At 41.7% G+C, this 21,149-nt stretch overlaps 1 protein-coding gene across 5 annotated transcripts in view; it reads left to right on the forward strand.

Moving 5' to 3' along the window:
• LOC124069352 (receptor-type tyrosine-protein phosphatase F) overlaps positions 1 to 21,149 on the forward strand; it is a 154,057-nt gene that overhangs the window by 50,074 nt on the left and 82,834 nt on the right. For all 5 annotated transcript variants that reach the window (XM_046408439.1, XM_046408441.1, XM_046408442.1 and 2 more), the window contains exons 2-4: positions 4,275 to 4,449; positions 15,381 to 15,526; positions 16,463 to 16,604. In XM_046408439.1, the coding sequence (XP_046264395.1) occupies positions 4,350 to 4,449; positions 15,381 to 15,526; positions 16,463 to 16,604 (388 nt within the window). In that variant the 5' untranslated portion in view covers positions 4,275 to 4,349. The remainder of the gene's footprint in view (positions 1 to 4,274; positions 4,450 to 15,380; positions 15,527 to 16,462; positions 16,605 to 21,149) is intronic.

Genomic DNA, 21,149 nt, shown 5'->3' on the forward strand with positions numbered 1-21,149 from the left:
TTAAGAAAAAAAATGGATGGCAGACTTGTGACGGTGTGCCTTCAAGGACACGGAAAACTAATCATGGGCCAAAACATGGCTGTCGAAATGCAGCCTTTAACTGTGTTTATGGAGCCGTTGCGGACTGCGCCAACACAAACCTCTCCGGTCTGGGTTTATCACCTCCAGAGACGACCGTGATTAGCTCCCCACACTGCTAGCAATATAACTCAGCTGTCCCACCTCTCCGTGCTCAGGATGACCCATTAAACAGCGATGGAGAAAGAGAGAGAACATGAGTAGGAGGGATGGAAAGGACGGAGAGCAGAGATGCTACCTGTAGTTAGTATAATAATAGTGTTTACTCAGCCTCTGCGTGCTCTCTCAGTGCAGCTGTGCCTCACATTGTCTGTTTGTAGACTGTCAGTTCTATATGGGTGGCCACTCCTTTGCCACACATGCACACAGGGGTAATAACTTGAATGACAGGCAGACAGATGTGGGTGGAAAACAACCTAACAGGATAGGTGTGTATTTTCTTTTTTTTTTTGTTAGGTTTCCCACCCCACTGAACTCGCTCAGAAGCTCTTTTGTCCTCCAGAGTTCATATCCTATTGTTTCCTTGTTAATTACTTCACTAAACCTCTTAGTCATCCATAATACAGCATATATATACAGTATATGTCACACTCTGCAGGGCTCTGGAGCTTCTCTGTGAATTGAGTGGCTGGTTGTTTGGGGTTAATGTTATTTGAGCTTCACTATCACTTCTATGACCTTCTGTTCTCTTTCATGGTTTCCATGTGTTGAGATAAAGTGCTGCCACTATTGAGTCCTCTGTCTGTATACATACGATACATGATCTTGACATCTTGACAAATTGGACACAAGATTCAATGCTGGACCACAAGTTGTTGGGTTCTTAATGCAGACCTCTGAATCACCTCCACCATGTCAGAATTTGTTGAGTGATTCAACAAGTTCGAGGCCCTAATCAATGTTTCCAAGCATTAGTTAATCAGCCCAGGAAGCTTGAAGCTCAAACTTAATAAACATAGCCTTGCATTTATTTCTTTGTGGAGGGAACTATAAATGTTTGACTTTATTTTTGTGTATCAGGACATCTTATCTTGGTTATCTGTTGATTGTTTTATTGAGCAGAGACTCAATAAAAAGTCTTTTCTTCATAAATCTACACACTGGGCTAAAGGTACGGTGGCGACTTCAGCTGAGAGGTAATTTAAATCAGTCTGAATTTTGCAAGATTTCTGTAATTTTATCATTTTGTAATTTAGAAAATGTGCAGGCACCAGCGTCAGTGACACACTGGTTTATGAAATATTATTTTAGTTTGTTTCCAACTGTTTTATTTTAGATAATCTATTTTAGCTCCAAAACAATTAAGCTCCTGGTTTCATACTGACTAATTTTGTGATAATTAATTAGGATCTCAGTTTCTGGCGAATAATCTGAATTATCATTTTTCCCATAATTATGCAGTGTGAACTCTTTCTCTCTTATGACCACATTCCTCTCTTACTCTCACACACTAACCAGGCTTCAGAATTAAATCATTACCAAGACGGTAGCATTTGCATACAACATCCACCCCTACACGTTCTTACTGTTTTTCTCTCGCTCTCCCACATAGTTGCAAACAATGTCTTCCTGTCTGCAGAGGCACTTGCTCAGATTTTGAGTCACGCCGTGCACCATTTCCACGTTGGTGCCCTGTCCTTTTCTCAGTGACCCTGCCACCACAGCACAAATGCACATAGTGGCAAGTGTTTGTCCCATAGTATTTGAATGCAGCTGGGAGGTGCTGAGCTGCACTGGGATAAATAAGTAGCTATATAAATAAAGAATAAACCTCGCTCTAGGAATTTGTCTCATTGAAGATGAAAAGCATCTGCCTCTCTCTGGCATCTGCTGTAAAAGATATCCCTCCACCGCCAAGGGTTTGGAGCACGGCTAGTAGCCAACTCTATCAGCCTCACTCACTCGCTCTACCCACCGACATGAACCAACGCAAAGCTGGCATACATAAATATGAGTGTCAAAACAAATTTGTCAGCCAACAAACTTGATGTGAGTTACACTCATTTCGCAAATTTAACTTGGGGTATTAACGTGAAATAAAAAACAGGGCCTAAATGTCTTTAATTCTGGTTGCAGAGTGGGGGTGTGATCCAGTTCTTTTGCTCTCTGAGCAGTGTGTTTGTATATCTTTTTCTTCCCCAGACTGCTACAGCTCAACACGCCAACAATGAGCTACTTTCTCATTACCAGTGAAGGTGAAGACATATGGGGAATCTTTTTTTTCCCAGCAGTTTGTAAATTATTTTAGCTGTGTTTCTTGAAAACCTGCATGCAGGGAGGAGTGTAATACGGGTTGATACGATCACAGCTTGAATTTTCGCTGATGATAGACGGTGTTGGCTGCACATGATGTTAGGGAATTCCTTAGATGCAACACGTGTTGCAGTTGGAAATTGGTTTAGTAAACAAGAGAGCCTAGAGGCACGTTCTTATACGAGAGAAAGAGTGATAAAGAGGCAGCCGTCAATGATACCTGTCTGCCCAGGTGAGGCACCAGCGTCAGTGACTCATAAATAGCATTCCTTTCCATATTCAGCCGTGCCTGTCTTTTTCTTTGCCAGGAGACTTGTCAAAGGAGGTTAAAGCAGAGCTCAGATGGGGAAAAAAAAAGGAAACTCTTGAAACCTTGCTTTGCTAAGATCTTTGCCTAGCAGAATGTTTTCCTTGGTCTTGTTTCACAAAGAGGGTGGTCAAAGAGGTGCCCGGTGTGTGCATTTTTTCTGTGTTTCCACACGCATTGAAATAGCCACATGAGTAATGGGCTGCTCAACTCCTCCATAGGCTTTAGAATGGAAAGGGGTTTTTTTTCCACAAGATACTGGAGGCATTGTGTTCCTGACACTCTAACTTATTTAGCTGAACTGAATAGACTAAAGCTGACCGGCCACCCAGCAAGCCTTAAGATATTCCACATTGTGAGCGCCTCTCTTTCTCTTTTCACAAATATCAGCAATCAGTATTGTTCAGTTGCGACTATAAACTCAGGCAATGAGACTGAGCAGACATGCTGAGAAAGTTTTCAATTCAATTGCAATCGGCCTCTTATAAAAGCTTTGTACATAATCATTGTCCGGGAACTCTTGAAGACAAAAGTAGACCTACTTTAAAACTTTTAAAACTTTTCTCATTTTAGTTCTCTTTTCTGAAGTCCCCTTGAGATACTCCTGTAACGTAAAGAGATATCTGTCCCTACCATATTGTGGTCTGCTTTATATAGCATTATGGCCACTCATCACAGATGGCCACAGGCAAATGTAAAGGGATAAGAAATTTATAGTTAGTCCGGTTTAAGGGGATACACACTTTGTTTATAATAAAATGGGAGGGTGAAACTGCAGGCTGTTCCAAACTTTGTAGGTCATATATTTAAATCTTATCAGTTGGCTTGGTCATTTCCTACACTAATTCATCAGAGGACAAAGAATCAGTACTTGTGCAGAGTAATCCTTTGTTTTTGTTTTTGTCTCCACCCACTACTTGAGATGATGGAGCAACGCTGTTTTATAGCTCGGTTAATTATGGTTAATTTGTGGTACACCTGCTACCGCTGCTTTGTTGACCAGCCATATCCCCCTTGGGGTGTGTTGTATGTTAACTGTTTATGTATGCATACATGTTGTCATATTATGAGATCATGGCACTTTGTGTGATTTGAACCCATCTGGAAGACACGGTTTCAATTTCTTAATGGGGAACATTAAGTGGGTAGTGGTCCTCAGGGAGGGCTGTTTAGGAGGTCCTCTGGGTTTTTTTACTGATCCCCTTTGTGAGAGGGTGACTGAGGAGCTTAATCCTGCGTCCTGACCTCCCCTTTGTTCTTGCTGTTTCTTCCCATTATTTCTCTGTAGCACTGTACTGCATTTGTTTCCAGACTCTTCTGCTGATGTAGTTTGCCTGTTACATTCGCTTCACTTGTATTTTCCTTTGCCTCCGAGCAGGATTTTGTTGTGGGCATTGGGTGCCTTGTTGATCATGACCAAAGATCTCCAGTGTTGTGTGCTGTTGTTGTTGCCATTTTCTTACAAGTATACGTACAAAATTTCCGTCACCTTTAGTTCTGCTCTGCTCTGCTCTGACTCGCGTTTGATATTTCAGCTTTACTGTGTTATTATGCTCATTCAAATATATGCAAATATACGGCGAGTTTGAATACTAATGTTTCTGTACTCCTGTTCTGCATGTGTTTGCTTTCCCAGGTGTTAGTCTTTGATCCTGTCAGAGTGGGACGTGTCTAGCAGGGGACTGAGGAGGGAGCAGTGCCAACTCGGAACATGGTGCCTAATATTCACCTGGCAGTGCCCCTCCTGCCCAGAGGGGCGTTGCTGTTCCTGCTTCTACTCAGCTGCATGGTGTCCTCCTCTCTGGCAGACAGTAAGTGGCCTCATTCGCTTATGAAGTCCTGCCTTGTTTCAGGAACATGATGATACATTAAGTTTCAGAAGTAGTTTGACAGTACAAGAGCATTTTAGCTCCATATTTGCTGCACGCATGAAGAAAAGTACACACACACAAGTTCTTTGAGTATAATTTCTTGTATATAATTCATGGAGTGATCAGCTGAACAAATGAAGGCCTTTTGTAGACATTCTCCTTGTTTAAAGGGACTGGCATTATTATCTTAAGTTGAATTTAGACCACTAAATTAATTAATTAATTGAATGTGTGGATATTCACTGAGAACAAGCTTTCATGCCTCATGAAGATTCATTTAAAATATAATATGGATTCAATTTACACTGAAATGATAAATAGCATCTTGTCTAATGTATGTATGATTGTACGGAGAGCTTTAGCTTTTGCGCTAAAAAGAAGGGTACAGTGTATGCAGCGATGCTACATCGGCCTCTGTGACCGGCTGTCAATCTGAATAACGCTTTTGGCTGGAAGACGGCGCTCAGAGAGATGTGTCACCGGTGCTGTTCTTTAGATCGCGGGGGCTGCCAAGAGGCAGTGCCCTGTCGAAGACGGGGTCAGGGACAGAATTAATTCAACACATGACCTCACCTATAGTGCTGTCACAGGGTCACTGTAATTCAATTATACCCCGGCCCCTCCCACACAACCATGCCGACTGCTCTGTCCTTTCATACGTGGGTCCAGTAGGATTTGTTTTTCGGTCTCCTTTGTCTTGTCTCACTCAGCCCCGTGTTGTCATCTTTGTGTCTTGCAGTGTCTCTAGAGTTTTGCACATGTTCGGTGTAAACTTGACCTTGCAGGAAAGTTTTGCACTCCTGTCTTTTTTCTTGCAGTCTGGCAAGACTGTCTTTGCTGTCTGCCTGTAATTTGATCAGACCAAATCAGGTGTTGACTGGAGCAGTGGCACTTCAGTAATAATTGAAATATGTGCCCCACTGCACTGAATCCATTCTCAGACTTAAACACGGTGTGTGACTCAAGTCCATCCATGCTGCTTTTTCCAATGCAGCCAAAACTATTGCAAAATGTTTCAATATGTCTAGTCCTGCATTACATTCTGATTTGGAAAAACAAAAACCCGACTCTGATCAGTAATAATTACTTAAGAAACCAAATAAAGCACAGCTTGCTGATGATTTGATGACAGCAGATAATCTGCTGTGCCAGTGATTTATTTATTGGTTGAGCACCATGTTTATTGTATTTTAATTGCCATAAAGTGGATGAACAAAATTAATACAAATGGTTGTGCATTTAAGAGATTATCAAGGAAACAGGTAATGTCAGGCACATTGAAGGTGCCGAGTTATTATGTGATGTGCTGAGTCTGTCAGATTCCCAGTTTTGCCACATGTAATGGTGAATTTAATCAGATGTGCAGGATGGCTTAGGTCATTTAAATTTTTAGAAAGCATTTTTTTGTCATGCTTGTATCTACAGTATTTTAGCCATACAATCTCAAATTGCCTTTTTTTCCAAACAACTTAGATGTATTTAAAACCAAGATAAGATGTCCTGACACAGCTGGTCGCAACTAGCCAACTTGTGTTTTACTTAGTCTAGTCCTCGAACAGTGGGTTAATGTAAACAATGTTCTACTTTATCTTTACATTTGTAAATCTGGTCTTCTAATCTTTCAGTTCTATGCTTCTTGTCTCCAAGAGAACAAACTCGCCCGGGTCTCTAATTTTGGTTATCGTATCATTTATAGATATTTCACAGAGCCAAGCCAGTCAAAGATATGATGCTGTGGTCACATTGGAACAAGTAGTTTTTTTTTTTTTATTGAAGATACACCAAATCATTGACACATGAAAAGGGAACTTGAGATGAAATTTATGCTTAAAAAAAATTTAGATTTATAGAAAAAGCTTTTCCCGGAGGTTTACCCATGGTTGTAGTTTAATGTAAGCACACACGGAAAAAGACCTAGACCCGCTATTACCAAGACTGTAAAGCAAACAGACGTAGAATTAAAATAAGACAGTTGGGGGGCAAAAATAACACCTGCCTCTAATGGCAGGGTTGTGTGCATTGGATGCCTGTAATTTGTATGCAACTTAGTTATGTGAACTTGATAGTTCTGGTTTGGATTTCCTGTATTACAGGGCAGACACCAGACAGATATTATGGGCAGGGTGCCTGGCAAGTTTGTGATTACATGGCTTCGGTGTCCTCGTCTCCTTCTTGAAAAAGTTCTGCATTCAAAGTAACCATAGGTAGCCTACATGTGAACAATGTTAGGCCTTCAGCTTACACAGAAGCCACAGTTTTACATTACATTATTTGCTGGTTCGGGATGGCAGCATTTCAGAGGTTGTTGTCATCCTGTTTGTTTGCCATAATATTAAAGATCGTGCAATTCATCATGATATTGAAGCACAAATAAATACAAGAACCCTTGTGCCAGCATATCAGTGTTATAGCCCTGTGACATCATTCATCTTATAGCCTCATTGAGTAGGCGCACAATACAGTGTGATTACTCTGAGTGCTGATCACAGACGTCCCATCGATCCCTGGGGAGCTTAGCCTAATCAGCGAGCTCTCTATATAGCCTCCTTGTACACAATAGGCCACTGGCCCACAAGGTCAGCTTCAAAGTCACACATACCCAGCACTTAAATGTAATTGTTATCTTTTTGTAGTGCTGTCATTGTGAGTTATTTCATTGGCTTTAATAAGCTTTTGATGTATGTGTCTCCCCTCGTACCTCTCATGTTCTCGATAATCTTCAGTGGCTTTTCATGTGAGGTGCAGCAAGACCACCGAGGCCTTTGTGGCTGAGCCTGCTCTTTTCACTCCCAGTGGCAGAATGATTACAATGGCACCATGATTAGTTTATAGTAATTTTAAAGTGACTTTTTATATCAAAATGCTATATCATGCCACAGAATTTTAGTGTCTTATTTGTGTCCTCCCAAAGTACAACCAGTAGGTTGATTTAGAAAATTTCTGTTTCAGTTGCGTTTCTTGTCCAATGGCTAGATCACTAAGAGGTTTCCCATAGAGCTGCTGTGCGAGATATACATGAACCCTGAGTTTTATACAGAAATATCCCCAGATAGTGAGTAACATAGTATATCTTGCCAGAATTTTCAGAACAAAAATGTGTTTGAAAGAAATGAACCTATAAGATAGGTGCTTCAGATTGATTTGACAATTCCTACAGCTCCAACAGTTGATTGATGTGATGGAAGTGCCAAAGTGGTTTGGAGAGGGGTGGCCAGACGGGACACTGGGGGACTGGAAATTGGATTGTATTTTTAAGTGCCCATATGGTCACCCAGCTCAAAAACTGTCAGGGATAGAAATTGATTCTTTTTTAATTAAAAGTAACCATATCCACCTTGGAGAGCCACTTGGAGAGTAATGCAGTTAGCACACAGCTGTGGTCCACACACGTCGTGCAGGCAGGCATGCTGAGAGAGGGGATGAGTTGATAGGAGAACTAAACAGTTGAAAATGCGCTCTGAGAAAGCAGCGGGGAAAAGCCAATATATGTGAGACAAACATCTGCATGAGAAAGTGTTGGAGGAACACAATGTAGAGGTTGGGAGATACGATGGGAAGTTGTTTTCATAAGCTAGTGCAGCGATGTCGGTATGGAGGGAGGAAAGGGTCATCGGAGGCTAATGATGTGAGATTAATAGTTTAATTAGGGAGCTCAATAGCAGGGCCAGAGGCAGTCACCCAAACCCTCTGCTGTGTCTCGGATTCAGCAATGCCACAGGACCACAAGAACCAACAGTGTCCTTTCAGAAAAGGGCGGCTGGACAAAGATATTTTAATTCTCTGTTCATTGTGATGACTTCATTTTAATCATACACTTCAAAACACTGTTCCTTATTACTTATCACACTCTTAATCTTAAGCTTCTTTGAATTAAAATAATAACCAAAGATCCCAATGAGTTGACGTGGATTTAATTTGTGTTGAGAGATATTATGTGGAAGTATTTGAAGCTTTAATGGATGTTGAAACATTTGTTTTCTCACATCCTGATCATTGATCAGACTCTGCTGAGACTGGACAAATTCAAGATAACTGGCATTAAATATGCCTGAATCAAGTAGCTTACAGGTGTATTGTGACACATCAGTTTATTGTTTACTTTTAAAGTATCCTCTAAGGTACATTTAAAGTCATTTAACTCAACCCAAACAGCCCATGGACACAGAGCATCATAAAACATGGTTGGATCTCAAGTGGGAACTATTTCATGGGTAAATGGTCACCTTAGTTTTTCAAAGTCTTAAGGGAAGGGAATAAAGAGCCTGTTGGTGCATGTAAAGCCAAAATCTCTTTGTTGTTCCACCTCCCTACAGTAACATAATTTAATTTTCTCCCTCAATTTTGGCTAGTGGAGAGCTGAATTACTTAAGACCTCCGGGCCGTGTGGGTGAAACGTTGAGAACAATGGTAGGGACTCTTTGTGGTCTCTGTGGGAGGGCTAATCTAGGAGAGGCAAATTAATGAGGTTAGTGGGGTCACAGGGGGTGTGTGGTGATGGATGATGAGCTAACCCCAAAATGGGATCTCAGAAGAAGCTACAGCAGTGGAGTCACCAGCCCACCCCCTCCTGGGATCACTTAACACACTTAACATTTTCCCCACACTGGTCTATTAATGTCAGGTTCCCAGCCAAGGTGACCATTGGACTTTACCCAGCAGCATTAAAAAAAAAAGCCCTCCATCAGTTGCCCAAATCTCCTTTTGTATTCTCACAGCAAATTTACAGGGTATTTTGGATTTCCATTTCAGAGGTGTCACACTATATTGCATATTCAAGCTGCATTCTGAATGTACTTTTCCCTTTTTGTTTTCTGTTTTGCCTGCAAGTGTCCCCAGGTTGACACACTGCTACTCGCCCACACATGCCTTTAAATGCAGCAGTCAGTCGTCCTTCACAGTTTCAGAATGGAAAAACATTTAGTTTCATGACAGTGCAAATGAGAGCATTTCATCAAGTGAGCTAAATGAACATCGGAGGTGATCTAGCCTCAGGGTTATGCAGATGAGCTTTGCAGTTCAGCCTACACATTAGCTGGCTTGTCTTGCTGGCTGGAGCCACATACTTCATGAAGAGCTTCTTCATTTCAGACGTAGAATGATTTTGCATATTGCATTTGCATTGTTCACATTATGTGACAAACTACACATCATTTGTTTTAAGATAATGATATGGTGAGCCTTGAACAAGCAAGAAATTATGAGTGTTAGCACTGAGGAAAGGAAACCATATGCATGGTAAAGTTAATCTTCAATTTTTATTTAACAAGAGGAGTTTTATATGTTTAGCTGCAATGAATGAAGAGAGGAAGTTGAGTTAGCATCATCACTGCTGTGAATCAGAAAAGTCACACATTAGACAGTAGACGTGCAGCTCTTTTCAGGTGTATGGATATCACAGAAGAGCAGACTGTTGGCCTTGGCAGAGGTATGTGGTCTGTGAGTGTCCTTCAAACTGCAGTTGTAAGAAAGTATGAACAGAAAGGAATCATAGTGAAATGTCTGCCTTAATCTCATGTTTGTTAGAACTTTCCTTCAAGGAAGCAGGTGGATTGAAAAAACATGCAGGAAGTGAGTCATCTTTGACTACATTTAGATTGGATGCCAGTTTAAATACCACTGGTAATATAAAACCTCAAACACCTAATCGTGTGATGTCAGGAACACATACATCCTCATTGTGAGAAACTACACAATGAAGTGTTTATCCCTGCGTATTTTTAAACTGTTTTTAAAGGCCCACCCCAGGCATTGGTCACCAAAGCACATTGTGGTTGTTTTTTTTTTTTTCAAATGTCATATTCTGAGTGACAGACAGGGATAGCGAGAGGGCAGCCTTGAGAGATGCCTTTCTTGTTCTTAATCGGCTTGAGAATTTGAAAACCATTACTTTAATGTTGCTCACACTGAGAAAAGAGGAGTGAAGGGTAATTGCACTTAGAGTTCTTGTTCTTCTCCTCTGTCTTGAATAATTCACCGAGCGCTGGAAGGCCTGATTGAAAGCCTGTCTCCGTGGTCCACGGGGGCAGTGAAAGTTTTATGTTTTTCTTTCTCTCTTTCTCTTCTATAGGTTTAGATGTTTCGTCTTAAGTAAAGCATCTCAGTGATGATGAATCACATTGCTCTTGTGATTTCACTGAGGTTCTGATAAAGCTCATAAAGCTCCATCAATCTTCGGCCACTAGACTATCATTCTCAAAAAAGAAATAAAGTTTCTTTGGTTTCTTTGTTATCAGGAGTGAATGTAGTGTGCACTGACTGTCAATGAGTGAGAGTGGACCATCCAGCAAAAACCTGTTCAAATGTGTGAAGAAATAAACAAACACCACCCATGTAGGTCCTCCTTCCATTTGACACCAGGATCTTCTTAGCGCGAGGTGATAATAACTTGTACTCGAACATAAACCTTTGTTTACCATGACTTTAGGCTAAAGATATTTATGCTAACTTAACCAAGCTAAAAACATTCCCCTTGTCTCTCACCTTGCTGAATTTATGTTTAATTAGTTCAATTTGAGGGGAGCGATAAGGTTTGATTTAAGAGCAGGAACAAGCGGAGGAGCTTGCAGGCTGTTGTACTGTACTGCACGATTGCAGCTGTGTTGCTGTCTCTTTATAATGAGAACACAATGTGACGGATTTGACATTAAAACTTAAAAGCTAGATGATAAAAATGAATCATGTTGACCTGAAATACATCGACCATGAGGAGAAGATTATGAGAAACTGTTTCATATTTAGTCCCTCCATATAAATTCTAACATGTGCTGTGTTCATGTGCCATTTGGGGAGAAAAATAGCATAATGCACCTTGGTGTTCAGCTGTAAAAGAGAAGTGCAGATAGCAAACATGATATTTATTGGTTTAAACAAACAGCCTGAAGTGCAGTTGACTTTATCGGTGTAAATAGCTTGCAGGGGAGGCAGCTTTATATGGAATTAATTGCAAACAAGTTGCCTGCTAATGGCCCGAAAAAGGCCTTAATGGAAGTGTTCCATTAAAACAACCAGTGCTGATGCCATCAGACAAATTTCCACTAAGTGTTGCCTCATGAAAATGATAACTTGCTAATCCATTATTAATAAGAATTAATGGTTTTCTCTCTGCCGCATGTGTATCGATCCCTGATACTCTATACCACGGAGTAGCTCTCATTGGGCACTCTGGCAGGCCTGGGAATACACTAATTGTTAGTCACACAAGTGCCATTTACACGACTCTCCCTGCTGTCTCTGCATTTATTACAAGCTTTGCTCTGAGGCCCTCGACAAGAAAAAAAAAAGAGAAAACTGTACGGCTGCTTAGGAAACATACCACATGCCATTTTGGGTCAGAACAGTCAGAAGGGAAACAATGTATGGATAAATATTTCAGTAAACAACTTTCCATTTTATCCGGTCTTTTAGGAGTTCACCCCTGCTTTTGTCCTAAATATGACTGACATTCATTCATTTATTCATTCGGAGTTCGGTGGCAACACCGGTACCTTTAATCTCCCTAACGACCTCAGACCCCACACATACTGCTGCAGGCATTAGGTTAACTGAGAGAAGCTGTTTAATCCCCTCACACAAAGAGAGCAATCAGTAGCCTCTAGGTTCTCTTAGTACTGTCTAAACTAGGGATCTGTATGGGTTCATCAATATCCTGCCTTCAAATTTGAATTTCAAGTCACAACAGCTATGCTGCTATTTGTGTACAGCAGCACTGTTTTGCATGTGGATCCCTTCTTTCGCATGCATTAATTTGGTAATTAAAAAATCAGTGGTTTTAATGATTGACTTGTGGTCCGGATTTGTTTAGATGCTTTGATTTGATAATGCATTTTAGGTGCTTACATGAGGGTGTCAATAATTAGAGCAAAGCCTGAAACTGATTAGTGCAAGTAAACTAAATATGGTAAATGAGACATTCGTGGCTCGATAACCGCGAAACAGTGAAATTCTGGCACCTTGCAACCAATGCTGAGGCTGTCAGTTGTGGCAGGAAGGAGAGCACACGGGTTAAAGCCTTGCGTGTCAAGATAAAGTTTTGAAAGTGATGTATCAAAGCTTAGAAAAAGCACAGCTGAAAGCTTGCAGTCACTGGCTGAGTGAAGGATTTGCATAGGTAGGCTTATGTGTTTTCCACCTCGTCCCTGCCATTGTTTTTATTTGACAAGTGCCTGACAGCCACGAAAATGGGACACAGGCAGAGAAAAAAGGGTCGAGTCTGGATTTTGTCTCTCTAAGAAAAGAAATGACAATCCCAACAGGTTGATATCCTCACCCGCCAGTAGTGGCACCGTGATGGAAGAACTCTGCAGCGTCTTAGTCCAAAAATAAATGCTTCTATCCTTTCATTGGAATGTCTTAGGACCACTGCTAGACCAGTCCAGATTTTGGTGATTTAATGCTTGGTGAGATCTGGATTAACGGTGGACAGCTCCGAATATGCCATAGTTTTGCCTCTGAGTCATAGGTGAACTATTCAGGGAAAGCTTCTTTAAGAGGATTAAAGCTCACTGAGGGCCAGTTTGCCATTTTTATGGCAAGATCCAGTGGTTCCTCATTCAGATGTTTGTGGCATTGCATGAGCTTACATCCTTTAATTTGAAGCATGTGCCGGGAACTCTTTAATGCTGCCTAATCTTCTATCTCGGCAACAAAGTGACAAACCATCACATTAACTTCAATAGAACTGCTATGGACAGATGTAAGCAGGAAATCTTGGAAGTCAGAATGGTGATAATCAGGTCTCAAGGATTCCAACTCACCAACCATGCACGCACATATGCATGCTTGGGCATACACTCTTAAGAGCTTATCAGGTTTGAATCATTAGCACAGCTTGCCTGCTTGTGTGTTGAAGTCACATTCTGATGCTACAGAAGAGGATTTATTAGTGTGCCGTTACCATCTAAATCTTGTCCGTGTGAGAGCTACAGCAAAAATATCATTCAAATGTCAGGTGGGTTTAGGTACTATGAAGGGGGTCACAGGTCGCAAATAGATGGATGGATTTGTTGGATTACTGTGCATCGCCAAGAACGCATAACTGCCTACTCACACACTGCAGCGTGCCACTGTACTCTGTCAGCATTATGTAAAGTGCTTGGGGTTTGTTTGTCATTGTTAGCTTATCATCATGTTAGCTTTAATTTCCTCTGGTAATTTGACACTTATTTGACAGAAGAAATGCTGGTCATAAATTAGATCATTACAACAAGAAATAATATCATCTGGATCTCTCAGTTTGCTCCTATGCCAGGTTAATAATAATAATAATAATAATTACCTTCCTTTTGACTGCGCTGCTGTTATCTCTATGGTCATCTTAAGGAATGCAAGCCATAAGACAGCTTCTGGAAGATATATTTTTTTGGCAGAGGGTTTGTATATTTTAAGTACATCGTGGATCATCCTACATGGACAGAAAGCTTTCCTGCAGGAGCTACGTTAAACATCTAATATTTTTGCTGGTACCTATGTCTCTATCCAGTCCCATTTGTATGTGTTTAACCATCTCACATCAAAGCTTCTCGCTGCCTGCCTGCATGCAGTATCTTTTATTGTATACTGCTGTTTTGTTTGAAGAAAGCTCCTTTGCAGAAATGTCCTTGAGGAAGGACAGGCAGCACCACCTCTCTTTCTCTCGCCTAGTGAGGGCAGACAATGATTTAACCGGATAGACCTGGAGAATGTGCTCACTAAAGGTGCTCCTGTGCATATCAGAAAGAGATGCAATTCTGTGTTCACTAGGTGTTGAACCCTACACTCACTTTCTCACCAGTGTTATATCGGAACACATAAAAAAAGATAACAATGGTGGCAGCCATTGCTGGATTTTCCCCAGCGTGTGCTCAGTGAGGTAAGGCTGGCGTCTCCTGTGTGTACACTGCATAATGATTCACCCCTTTGTGCATGTCTCCACGGGGCGGTCTCCTCGTCATCGCTGTGGTTTAGGTGTTCCCCACCTCCCTCGTTAATGACTCTGGAGATGAAACACAAGCTGGCGGAGCTGGTAATAAGGATTTTCTCTCACATTGTTGAAGCCAGACTTGTATTATGCAGGCTGTAAATAAAGCATAAAACATGGCAGCTATCACATGTGGCTAAGGTGTTCTCATTTCGCTATCATGTCAGTGTGGACGGGCTGCCTGTTGCTGAAACACGCACGCCATTGTCCTGCGCACAATGATGCCAGGTGTGCTGCCTGGTAAAGACTCCCTGAAGGTAAATAGGAATCACGTTTATAGGTGTTCTTCTTGGTAGTCCACTGTGTTGTTGTAAACACATGTTATCTTAGGAGTCACGCAGAGGTCACAGGTTCACAACATAGCAGTTGCCTTGTTGGTTTTTAGGGCGTGTCAACCTGTTGTAATGCCTCATGAGCCATAAATGACTGTTTGAATGCTTAGTAACCTGGTGAACTCTCTAAGCGTCTGGCCCGTCGTTCTCTGACTTTTGTCGATGACTTTCATGGAAGACCAGGAGTTTATCCGCTTACCTCATTTTATCTTTTGAGTTTAATGCAATCCCTCATGTTCGAGTAGCGAGAACTGCAACTTCATTGTCTGTGGGTGACAAAATTTGTCCTGTTTCAAGTGGTGTTTCAAAGCAGAGGTGATAAATTCAACATGATACGGTGACAGGCAGGCACACAAAGACTGGATGTTTCTCCCATGACTGAGCTGCAGGTGTGCACAGCAACAAAACCAGTGTGGCTTTTTCTTTGTTGCCTTTGTGTGCAGAAAGTGATACCAAGTTTTACATGCCGATGTGACTGGCAATAACTAACATCACCTTCACCTCTGCCTTCCCCCTCATCTTTCTTCCTCCCTGTTTTTATCACTTCTCATCTCTGTCTACCCCTTTCTCTCCGTCTCTCTCAGGCTTGCCAAGTTTTGTCAAATTCCCAGAAGACCAGACGGGCATCTCAGGTGGAGTTGCGTCGTTTGTGTGCCAGGCCTCCGGGGAGCCCAAACCCAGAATCACCTGGATGAAGAAAGGCAAGAAAGTCAGCTCCCAGCGCTTTGAGGTGAGCGCTCATGCGTGACTTTCACATCTCTGAAACACACAGCCACATGTACTCACATAAATACAAGCAAGCACAAACACAAGACAAGTAATGAAACATTCCAGATATGGCCTGTAGACTGCATCTGTAACCCTCTCTCATTAACACACACACACACATCCACACTCGCGGTGCTCGCACTAAGCACACACTCACGCAGCACACACAATCAATTGCCCTGTTATTGAGCATCACACCAACTCTTCTCTTTTCCGAGCAAGACCAGACAGGCTTCCCTTCTCTTTAATCTCCTTCCATCTTGATTTATATAGTCCTCTTCATCTCTTTCAGTGTTTTCACACCCCCATCCTTCCCCTTCTGTTCCTCAGTTCCACCATCTCTGACCATACATCCCCTTGATGTATTACTTGATGTATTTCCCCTCCTTCTTTTGAACCCGTATGAACAGAGGGAAGTATCTTAGGTGGGAACTCACACTGTGTTCGGTCTTCCTCTGTAACATAATGTGGTAGCTTGGGGTACTATTGGGTTATACTCCCGGTTGGTATAACTTGATATAATACTTCTTGTGATTCTGTGTTTTTCGGATATGATTTCATAACATCATTTACTCTAAACGTCACGGTTGATTGTCACTGTCAATTTTGGCTCGGGTTTTTCATTAGCCGCTTTTATTGAGAACAACAGATTCATATTATAATTTCTAAAAGTCTAATTTTGCAGCAGGACATGAAAATAGGCTTTTGAGAAACCAGTAAAGCTGCAAACTGGCAATTTTCTCTGTTCTGTCAGAAATACAAAAACGAAGAAAGCCATGATCTGCAAGTCTAAACAGATGTTATTTATATGTTGCGATAAAGTGACATCCCTGGAGATGAAAAAGAGGCCCCTTAAAAATAACATTCGTGGCCTTTTGCTTTGCTCCGGTTCTCCAAGGTGATTGAGTTTGATGATGGCTCGGGCTCCGTACTGCGGATTCAGCCACTGCGCACACACAGAGATGAAGCCATTTACGAGTGCACAGCCACCAACAGCGCTGGAGATATCAACACCAGTGCCAAGCTTACAGTGCTTGAAGGTAAGATAAGTCTCTTTTTTTTTTTTCTCTCGCTCGATTTCTTGTTCCATCTTGCTTTCACTCTCTCTTCTTTCTTCAACTCCCTTTTCCTTTTCCTTCTCCTGCTGGTTTTTAAACCTTTTATTCCAATGCATCCAAAAGCAAATATGGGTGTTTGCCTTAATAATTCATACATAAACATTTGCAAACTCTGAGGATTCCTGGTATTGGCAGTGTCATGGGGGGGTAGATTTATCTTAATGTCAACTCCACAAGGCAGGAGGAAAAATGCGAGGAATGCGTTTTTAAATAAGACAGCATACACTTTTGCAATTCAGCAAATGTATGACCTGGAATCCAGTTATATTGTTAGAAATATTTGCCATTCATTGGCTATAATGCAATACTTACTTTGTCTGCCTCTCCTAATGAGTCAGTCTAACCCCCCTACCACAGCAAACCATCCTATAATCAATTAAAGAATAATAAATTGCCTCATCAAAAACCTTATTATAGATAATGACAAATGGCAAAATTATGAGACTTAAATAAATGTTTACAAGTCAGTGATTCTCTGCTTATCCAGAGAACTTTCGGTCTACCTTCTGTGCCTGCAGGCCAGTTTGACCACGATGGACCTCCTTTCCCCTTCTCGCCCATAGAGTTAATGTATGTGATTTATGTGGACGGGGGTCTGCACCTCCCTCTGCTCAGCCTTCAGTGTCACTGAGCTGCGAACATGAATTTCTCCCTTAGTTGATTGTAATTTTGTCATGTCGGTGCTCGTCATCGCAGGAGTTGATTTCATTAGAAACTCTGAAGAAGAAAGCTCCAGAGCTCGCCGGCGGGAGGATTAAGGCTGTCCATAGCCATTAGACTTGCATTAAAGCAGATCCCCTCATTCAAATACAGCCTTTCCATCCCCTGTTTGAAACCCATCCTTCTTACACCCACCCATCTTTTTTTTTCTTTGTGCCTGCTGATTTGATGATATCATCAGCTTGTATAATCTTCCCGAAGGGACTTTCTCTCTTGCACAAAGAAAGGTTTTCTTTCTACTTCTCCTTTGCATTGTATCGTGAGGAATGTTGTTGCGGGCACAAACAACAGCACTAACATAATGCGAAGCGCACAGGAATGAGATGAGAATTAATCACAGCGTTAGTGTTGGGGGGCAAAACAGGACAGTGGGTTTGGTTTCCCTCAGTTAGTGGAATAAAGTTGCCTTCTCTCTGTGATCCTTCGCTCGTTGTTGCTGCTGCTAAGCCCAGAGTCGAGTGCAATACTGACAGGTGCCGTGTGATGGATGTTTGCATCTGCGGGGCTTTACTGGTCTACAGGCCTTTAACCACGCTGTCTCTGTCTGGCTTGAACCACATGTAAAAACAGTCATGACAGAATTATTTTTAAAGTAACCACAACATGAAAACAATATTTCATGCAGCCACTGAAAGCTGTTACATTCGCTCTGATAATATTAAATTAAGGGACAGTAATACGAACGGGTTACTGGCGTTAATGATGCCACTTGAAATCAGCACCCGAGTTTGCAGATTGTCTTTGCAGAGGTGAGCCAGTGAAAGTTTGTTGTATTGGTCTGACAAACCAACACAATGAAGGTTCACAAAACAAATAACTGAATACAGCTGCTCTCAGCCTACAAGCGTATGCAAGCTAGTTCTGTGCTATACCTGTCCAGGGTGAAATGGCAGACAGCCAAAGCAAACGAGTGGCTGGTGAAGTTGAAGTCTTTGTTGAACATTTAGTCAGGCGAAGAGAGACAGATATTTATCTCCAAACTAAGACTTAAATAGAAAGCTGCCAAGTGGGTTTGTATCTGCTGGGAGTAAACAATCGCTGCCAAAAATGACAATGATAACCTTACAACCTGTTCCATTATAATGGAGTGTTGTTGTTGTTGTTTTCCAGTCCTTATTCCTGGTATTGTTCAAATTATCATTATATTTTACTGTAAATGTAAATAACTGGTAATATTGATGTTTATCAGTGCGACATATAGCTTACATTACAATTTACTTGACTCATTAATTTGATTCCTTAGCATGCGTCAAATTGCAAACTGAAGAATGTAATGAATGAATATACTCACATTTCTGATAACCGAGGAAAACCCACAAGTGTTCATGCAGTCGCAGAAGCTGGTAGAGAACAAAACCACATGTCATATTTAATCAAAATAACTTCTTCAAGCTGCTTGTCCAGAGCCCAGAGGAGGTGCCGAACAACTTAAAGCCTTTTCATACATACACACTTTCATGCATATTCGCTGACACACGCACACGCGCGCCCTCACGGGGCAATGCAGTCAGCCCGACTCTATTTTTAGACTATTGTTTGTAGCCTTGCGATACATCAAGTTCATATCAGCAGCATTACACAAGAAAACACTGGGGCAGCACCAAACAGACGGAGACTGATGATCCTCCTCCCTAATGGAGCAGTAGTAGCCTGAAGGTTTGAGAAATCGGTGTCACGTCTCAATGTTGCTTTTTTTGAATCGAGTGATAAAATCTGAGAAAAGTTCTTGAAAAACTTGCTTAGTTTCTTAGTTTTGTGGTGGCCTTGAGCAAAGCACAAAACCAGTAAAGCTCATTAGTGACCAATAAAAGAGATCACCAGCTCTCCGTATGAGAATGAACGAAGAAAAATGAAGTTGAGTGTTACTCAACCCGTGTCGTGTCTATAGGTTGAAAAAATGTCTTCATAAACAAAAACTCCCATGTTACTTGACGTACATGTGACTGTGCATCCGTACGAAGTTGTCATTAAACGCTGAGCACCCCGATCAAGAGAGGCAGCGAGAATGCTGAAGTCATTATACCACTAAGTCGATCAGAATTATAGGTATTAGCAGAGCAAAGGAAGATCGAGCATTAATTACGATTATTTCGTATGCTGGCTCTTTATTTTGTTATGCCAAGCCTGCAAAATAAGGATTACGACAGTCATAGTGGTGCAGTCTATAAAGGAAAAAAATATACAAGGTTCAGTAGTGCATTACAGTGTCTCAATCACTCAATAGGTCCACAGGAATTTTGTGTCATTCTTGTCAACTTCAAGGACTTCAAGCAATCCAGTGTGGATATCAAATGTTTTTCAAACTTGTATATCAAAAAATATTGAATAGAAATTGATCTGCAGCTCATACTGGATCTGTTCTTGGTCCACAGTGGATGTTGTGTTTGACAATGGTTACCTCCTTTTTTCATAAGCAGGTGGCTGTGACTGTGCGGTTTAGCCTGCCGCTCACCTGTGGCACGTCACAAAGGCGTGTTTTCACACCAAGGCCGGGCTTTGGCACTTCTGCAGTCATGAGTCTTGAGTCACTCTGTAATTCTGTCACGCTGTAACAGCCCCGTTCTTTGTTCACGTCGGTTCTCACGCCCCCACCCAGGAGGTCACACCGCTGAGACCTACACATGGGCCCAAAGTCAGCTCAGCCATTTCTCATTGTGTGTGCGTGTGTGTGTGTGAGAGAGAGACAAACGCTCACACACACATACACACACAGCGGTGGAATCATAAGAAGAGAGTTTTGTCTTTAATGTTGTCACACTTTGATAAGTCGAAATCTCAGGATCCTCGCATATTATCGTCTTTTCCTCTGTGATCTACGTACAAAATTACTCGTAAGTGTGTGTGTGTGTGTGTGTGTGTGTGTGTGTGTGTGTGAGCGTTTGAGAGTCAGTCAGCTGTGTGCAGGTCTGACCTGTATGTATAAATAATGATGCAGACGCTGCTGAGACCAGAGGGTGAAGTGTGATTGAGAAATATTGTTGCTGTCAGTCTTTCATTTCTTTTTCTCCTCCCTCCTCTTTCAGCTCTCTTTCTGCCGGCTCGTCTCATAGCTACTTTTTTATTTATCCCTCCCCCCAAAAACGATCTGTTCTATCTCTGTATCTCAGCTTTTCTGTGTTAAATATAGTGGACAGTGTGACGGCAGTATGACGTTGCAGGGTAGTATTGCGAGATGACCAGAGGGAACAATGACTCATTACGTGGGTAACGATGCCGATGTTTTGACCTTGAACGCCCCTCTTGAATTGAACTGCCTGAGTAAATGTTCAGGTAAATGGTGCTTGTCTCGGTGATGTATGAAATAAACTACTGCTGGCCGGAAAAGACATCTCAGCTCACAACATCAGTCTTGAATGCAGTGTGCTGCCACTTTCCCATGTCAAGGCAATATTTCATATTTTCCTCGCTGTTAACATTTGATAAGCATGTAAAATGTAAAATGCAATGACTCACATCAAGATATGACTTAAGGTGGTGTCAAAATCATGTCATGACACTAACGGTGACGATAACACGGATGAGGCTCTGTGGTGCAATGGACAGGGTGGCTGTTTGCACAATTGGAAACTGTCATGTTTTTTTCCAAAGCCACTGCCAAATTCTGATGAAACTTCCTTGAGCAAAGTCTTTAAAGGAACATGGTTTTAATTGGCTCCTATCAGCAACCAGGGAATTGCCACAATGACAAGTGTTGGGAAAGACCTAGAGCCTGGAGACTTGTAACTTAGAAATAATAATGCATATTTT

This window comes from Scatophagus argus, chromosome 13, assembly GCF_020382885.2.
Source record: "Scatophagus argus isolate fScaArg1 chromosome 13, fScaArg1.pri, whole genome shotgun sequence".
Lineage (NCBI taxonomy): Eukaryota > Metazoa > Chordata > Actinopteri > Scatophagidae > Scatophagus > Scatophagus argus.